The sequence below is a fragment of the Vipera berus genome (genome assembly GCF_964194415.1).
Source record: "Vipera berus genome assembly, chromosome: 1".
In the NCBI taxonomy this organism is placed as follows: Eukaryota; Metazoa; Chordata; class Lepidosauria; order Squamata; family Viperidae; genus Vipera; species Vipera berus.
The window spans coordinates 297,836,548-297,844,049 of record NC_138202.1 but is presented as its reverse complement, the minus strand read 5'-3'; the positions used below and the strand labels follow the sequence as shown (position 1 = coordinate 297,844,049).

General features: G+C 38.8%; 1 protein-coding gene across 1 annotated transcript in view; it reads left to right on the top strand.

Annotated features, from left to right (window-relative positions):
* Positions 1 to 1,037: 1,037 nt before the first annotated feature.
* The window catches only part of CCDC167 (coiled-coil domain containing 167), a 28,335-nt gene continuing 21,870 nt past the window's right edge, over positions 1,038 to 7,502 (top strand). The window contains exon 1 of the mRNA XM_081313685.1: positions 1,038 to 1,212. Coding sequence (XP_081169811.1) covers positions 1,039 to 1,212 — 174 coding nt within the window. The 5' untranslated portion in view covers position 1,038. The remainder of the gene's footprint in view (positions 1,213 to 7,502) is intronic.

Genomic DNA, 7,502 nt, shown 5'->3' with positions numbered 1-7,502 from the left:
GATCACATGATCCCGGGACACTGCAACTGTCAAAAATGGTTCAGTTGCCAAGCATCTGAATTTTGATCACATGACCTTGGGGATGCTGCAATGGTCATAAGTCACTTTTGTCAGTACTGTTGTAATTTTGAGCTGTCACTAAATTAACTATTGTAAGTCGACAACTACCTGTAATTGCCAGAGACAGATCAAGACAGCAATTCACCACACTATAGTTAACCAAGAACTAAACTTCACATGGATGACCCTATGTGTCACATCTTAAGTGTGTTTGGACTGTTTGGCTAAGAAATGTGTCTTTCAAATTCTGTCGATTTTTGTCTTACATGGATAACAGAATGTGGTTCTTTATCGTTTTTTTGGTCTTGCTGGGGGGGGTGTCACAGTTCTTACACAATGTCATTTATCTCTAATACATTTGTCTCAGACATTATTTCATTTTAATGGATCTTCTGGTCACATTACCCCATTTTTTCACACCATTCCTTCCTTGTTTTTAAAATATATATATTTGGGAAGAACTCAAAGGAATACGTTTCTGGCGATCTAACTAATCACATTTGAAAAATTCTTTTGCAGGCTATATAAAATCCTGATGGTTACCCTGTATTTCACAACTTTAAGGACAGACGACAATAGTTCAGTAGCACTTTATAATTATAGCTTGGTAAAAGAGCATCGCACGAGCCTTTTAAAAGCTCTCCAATGAATGTTAAGATCGATCCACGAACGAGACTCTTGAGGCAATTGGAAATGAAGGAGCCGCCATCTAAGTAATAATAATAATGATAATAACAACAATGCATTCCGCACATACACACAAACCGGTGGGTTTTGGAATGATTTTATTTTCAAGCGACTTCAATGCCAAAAAAAAAATCGGCTACACGACATCAACGATTGCCTAAGAAGCGTCGCAATCGCTTTTTCTTGAAATCTTGTCGCTTCGGGACAGTCAGAAAGCCGTCGCGAGGCCACGCCCCCTCGAACACAGCGGGGCGCGGTCGGAAGAGAGGGCAAGCGCCGCCCGTGACAAAGATGGCTGCGGCAGTTGTCGAAGCCGAGGCTCTCTTACCCGACGGGTTGCCACGTCAGCACCTCGCGTCTGAAAAGATCTGGCGAGAGAGGAGCGCCGTCCGCACGAGCCAACTCGGACCGCGCGGAGGGAGAAAAATGGTTGAGAAACCAGAGGGTTTGAGCATAGCTCAGCAGGTGAGGAGGGCGGCACGCTGCCTTAAGCAACCAGAAGACCATCCTGGGGAGGCCTGGAGCAAGGAAGGAGGACCTGGCTGCGGTCCTGTTAAGGGGTCAAGTGAGGGAAGGTGAATTGTGTACCCGAAGGCTGGAAGGACAACAAAGAAGAGAGGTGCTGTGAGAAGTAACTGCGGTGTGTGTGTGTGTGTGTGTGTGTGTGTGTGTGTGTGTTGCAGTATATTGGCTGTATATGTGTGCAAGCTGAGGAAGCCCTCAGGTTAAGGCACTTTTGTGGAGCCTTGGTGGAGCAGTGGGCTAATGCCTCCTTAAGTAACACCAGCTGCCTGCAATTAGTGCAGGTTCGAGTCCCACCAGGCTCAAGGTTGACTCAGCCTTCCATCCTTCCGAGGTAGGTAAAATGAGGACCCAGATTGTTGGGGGCAATTAAGCTGACTTTGTAATAATGCCGCTTGGGGTGTGTGTGTGAAAGCCCTAATAAGCAGGCATATACATAGAATGAAGGCTACTGCTAAGCTTGTAAGCCGCCCTGAGTCTTCGGAGAAGGGTGGGATATAAATGGAATTAAAAAAAACCACTTTTGTAGATGAGCAGATTGAAGAATAACGGAATTTTAGGCCCCCGCCGCTCCCCACCCCCAAAGGCAGGAGCTTGGGAAAGAAGGGTGGATTGAAACAACAACAACAACAAAAAACACGACTAAACAACAGTCCTCCTTCTGGACTCAGCCAGCAAAACACACTTAATGCGTTCACATAGCAACCCATGTCCAGGAAAGTCAGCCATTCCTTCACACAACACGCTGAGACAGTTCCTGGATTTCCTAGAACACGCTCCTGTTTTAATTTATTCTAGCGTAGCCGTATGTAATAAAACAGAATTCGTATAGGGCAGCGACTAATATCTTCCAGTTTCGTCTGCCATTTGAAATATTGATGGAGGTATTATCTTTTGTTTTGAAATGGATAGTTACTTTTTAAATAACACGTTCAAAACAGTTTATAAAAAAAGTTTGCAACACAGTAAAAACGGTTTAAAGCCATCATATGAAGAATAAAACATGGATTCCATTTATTCCAACAGGAATAGGCAATTAATCAATTTTATGGATTTAGGTTGCCTAATCTGTGGCTTCCTGTGATTTTTTGCTCACTTTATCCCCAGCCAGGATAACCGTTTGTCATGCTTGTAGTTGAACAACATTTAATGGGCCATTTCATTTTCTACATATTTGTAGTCATTATAAACCGGAGATTTGTGCTCCTTTGTGGGAGCACAAAGGGAGGCTCAGCTAATCTCAATGTATACATAGTTGTACTTTGACAATAAAGATTCATTCATTCATTCATTATAATTCAGTGCAATGGCTTGGATGTAAACTTAATGGGGGTTATTTTTGTTTAAAAACAAAATTACAGAAGATATAACATTCTTCCTTATTAGTTTGTGACTTTCTAAAGATTGCTTCCTGCATTACTGTATTACTTTAATTGATGTGCTGAAGTGGAAGAATAAAAAACTTCCTTGGTTTAAAAAAAATTGCACAGTGTAGGAATTAGCCATTTTGGGTGAGAATCAAGAAGTCCACTTTAGTTCTGATAAAGATGCAGTGTTACTTATTGGACATACTGGCAAGCCACTTTGGAAAAGCTGCAGATGAATTCTTGTAAGCTAGAGGTGATGAACCTTAAAGGTAAAGGTTCCCCCGCACATGTGTGCTAGTCGTTTCCGACTCTAGGGGCCGGTGCTCATCTCCGTTTCAAAGCCGAAGAGCCAGCGCTTGTCCGAGGACGTCTCCGTGGTCATGTGGCCGGCATGACTAGACGACAAAGGCGCACGGAACGCTGTTACCTTCCCACTGGAGTGCTCCCTATTTTTCTACTTGCATTTTTTTTACGTGCTTTCGAACTGCTAGGTGGGCAGAAGCTGGGACAAGTAACAGGCACTCACTCTGTTACGCGGCACTCGGGATTCGACCCGCCAAACTGCCGACCTTCTGATCGACAAGCTCAGCGTCCTAACCCACTGAGCCACCTTAAGAGGACCATAATTGATGTTTTCAGTAGCATGGATAACAGAATGAACTATTCAGTTTAAGATTGTAGCAGGGGAGAGGTATCTTTTTTTTTAATTTCACGCTAAGCCTTTCTAAAAATCGTCAAAAAAATAACTAGGTCCTTTCTGTCTGATCTCCCAGTTTGTTTCTATTCCATAAGGAGCATTATAGTCCATTTCACCATTTTTGGGTAGTAAAATAGGGATTAAATGTTAGCTTATGGGAATTAGCATGGCTTGTAAAATTATTTCATTAGTTACCATTTTTATATAAATTTATATTTTATCCAGTTTTGAAAAATAAAGTTTAGGTTAGAACCCATGCATATATTGCTCTTTTTGTTATTATGAATGTGCAATTTTATTATTTTTTTGTTTGGTCTGGGAAGATTATTTGATTATAGGACTTTATATGGGGGTGTATAAGGGAATTAACAAGAGCTTTCTTGGCATTCTTCCTCAACTAGTAAGACCATTTGCTTTTATTTCCATATTTCCTTTGTATATGTTTCCGCATGTGTGTGACAAGGATGGAAATAAAATGGTGGATTCCTATGCATTAGTATTTGTTGTGTGGGGGCAGAGTCAATATCAAAATTAACTCCCTTGTGACAAAAACATGTGGGGCTCTTTGTACACACTGTTACTCTTTTTTCCTTGCTATGTTTGTTTTGATCACCATTTCTTCCTCCAACCCTGGCTTAGAATTCAGGAGGTAAAAAATATTTTTTAAATCAGATGTTTCTGCTTTTTCCACACTTCCAACCACCATTCCCACTACTGACATTTGCAGTGTCAAGAGTCAACTCACTGGCATTCCTATCCTGTGTTGTAAAATCTTCACCTGACTGCTGCATTTCTTTTGAGCTTTTAAAAACTTGCCTCAAAGAGAAGCAGTGATATGTTGATTTAATCAAAAGAACTTGCTGATCTGAGCAGAGTTACCAAATGTTCACAAATGGAAAACCCTGGAATGAGAATGTAAGGTTTCAAGCTTCACTAATGAAAGTGACAGCCTGTTTTGCAGAAGCTTTAGTTCTTATTAATATAGGCAAATGTTTTCCTTTGTTGCATAGAAATCTTGTTTAAATCATTGTATAAGCTGTTTTTTTAATGAAATGTCCCCCACCCCACCCCTCACCACCACCCCCTGTATTATGCTTATACAGTAGTATGAATTCTAATTCCTATAGCAGTTTGCACATACTAGTAAAAAGGATGTCTATATGAACAATTTATTAAATACATCTTAAATATTAAGAGTGGAATCTATATAAACAAAAAGCTTTTAAGAATCTGAACGTGTCTAATCAATTCCCAATGAACTATCAGAGTAATTCTTAGTTCATGCATCCAGAAAATTATATCTCACAGCAATCCCAGGATCATCATTCCCCCTAATAGCAAACTTGATAACTTCATTGAATTAGAATGTTGGTTTGAAATATAAAAAAATAAATCCTTTTTAAACAGCTCCTTAACCAGCTGCCAACTTTTTATAATCTAATAATCTCAGTATGTTTGAACTGCAGATATCATCATCCCCAGACACAATATTCAGTGGTAGATGATAGCTTGGGAAACTGTGTTCCAATGTAATGGAATTCTGGGAGTTGTAGCCACATCATTCCTGGAATCAATCTAATGGGGCAATGTTAGTACCCCTGATTAAATTCAGAAGAGGAATTTTGGAATATGCAGAAACACAAATGAAACACCTTTCTACAACTCATTGAAAGAGCTGTATCTTTTTCATGAATTGTGGGGATGCAGTAATAATTTATGCAGCCATAAATTATTCTTCAACTAATGTATTCATCAAGGTATCATTTGATGTCTACATCAGAGGGATTCTTCTGCTTTCAAGGGACTCCCACTCACTCTTTAATACCAGTGTATGTTTGCACTGACCTAAAAAAAAATACATTACTTTTTTCCTGAGTAATGTTGCCCAGTTGTAGTGGACATCAATTTTTATAAAACCCAAACCACCATATATATTAGCCCCACTGATGGGAAATTGTGGTGCAGTCAATGTGAAGGGTGCCAGTTTGGCATCATTAATTCAAATTATGCTGTTATTTGGGGGGGGGGGAGAAATAAAGATTGTTTTGGAAAAACTATGATCCTTATTTGCTCATTAACAATACTTTGGAGAAAGGTAGTACTAAATATAGTGAAATGTATTTCACTGAAAAGTCAGTGAAACAAAAATACAAGTAATAAAATTGAAAGGGGCTAACACTTAAAGACTAACATGTACAGTCAAGCACGAAGCGAGATTTTGAGACTGTTACATATTGGCAATATAGCATTTTGCCTCAAAATACATAATTGTATTGGGATCTTCTAGTGAGAACAACATTTAGCAGTTTTCTCTATTGTTACTAGATCTACCTAGGGCTCTGTTGAGTACAGAAGTACAGCATACATTTCTCAGCAGATGGTTTCAATTAGAATAAGTAAAGGAAAGCAAAAAAAAGTTTTAAATATACATAAAATTAAAAATCTGAATTTGTAGTAGGGACCCATTTACCTCCCTGCTTTTACTTCTGGTTTGGTTTTTGTTTTTCTGTTACCTCTTCGCTGAATTTTAAATTATTGCCTTCTTAGAGTAGTCATATCTTCTTTTGTACTCTATAAATAAACAGTGTGTTGAAAGTCTACATAAATAGTAATAGTTGACATTCTCAACTTTTGCCACAATTTGTCTATAAAGATGAGAATATGTTTATTTCAAATGTTTATACTGATTTTCATTGTAAGGTACTATCTGTATTAATACTTCACTGCAGTCAAAGTCAACTGGATTGTGACTTCCATAATACTGAGGAAGTATTGTGACATTGTTCACATGACATGGATAAGAGAAGGTTAAATAAGCATCTCAGATAAACTCCCCAATGGAATTAATCAACCATTTAAACCTGAGGGGATTGAATTTATTTCCAAACATACCTGTTGCTGTTTGAAGTTAAATTATCTCCTGCCAGCAGGAGGATTGGACTATACCAGGGGTAGGCAACCTCAGCTCTTTTATGACTCATGGACTTCAACTCCCAGAATTCCTGAGTCAGAGTTGAAGTCCATGAGTTATAAAAAGGCCAAGTTTGAAGACCCCTGTACTAGAGGGTTGACTGCCCCTTCCAATGACCTTGACTAGAAAAAGGCTGCGAACAGGAGGACTCTCATAAGTGCTCCACCTCAATGATGGTTGTTTTCATTTCTACTCTTTCCAATAGCAATATAGGGAAAGAGTGAAAGAGTGAGAGGAAAAAAGCAGGAGGTTTATGGCTCTACCAAACGTGTCCATTCTGCACCCAACCTCAATTTTGACAGTACCAATGTCCCTAGGGGAAGACTTCTTTTTCATAGTCTGAGAGAAATAAAAATGACTAGGATATCTACAATTTTTTTCCTGTTCAAACACAAAGATGAATTTACTGTCTAGGTAAGAATAGCAGGGTCACCTGTATGTTTAAACATGTAAGTTGCAGTGTCCTACAAAGGCAAACTTTCTCCCTTGTGAAACTGGATCAAAATCTTGTAAAATCTGATATATTATTGCTTGTTTCAACTCTCCAATAGTTCAGAAGAGAGTAAACATATTAATTTATAAGTCCTGTACTTGTTGTGTGATTATCACCTTTGATGTACATCAGGCATGTCAAACTGCCGGCCCATGGGCTGGATGTATCATCCCAAAAATGCACCCATCCCATTGCCGGCAATGGGGGGAAAATTGCAATACATCGCACAACGTCATGTGACATCACGAGTTTGACATGCCTGATGTACATAGTCAAATGAACATCCATTGTGTCCTGCGGAACTTCTGACTTGTTATTGATCCAATCTAAAATTGCTGTCCTTCAGCAAGGAGATTATAAATTCCCAATTCTTTCCTAGGGTATTTTGCTTTAGAGTGTTAAATATATGTGATTGTTATAACAGTATTTGATATTTTAAGTTAGTTCAGTTGTCCTACAGTCCTAGCAAAAAGTAATACGTTTGAATGAAATACATTAATGACGGTACAGAACTAAATCTTCACTATCCTGTACAGATAACTTCTTTTCCATATGCTTGTTTCACAACTATGAATTCCACAAGAAACACAAAGCTATGTTTTTAGTAAAAAAAAATCTTCCTTTTTGAAGGAACTGGTTTAATAATACATTGCTGGTGTATAACTGATGTATTGGTGTATAAGTCACGAAGGTATATGTTGGAGG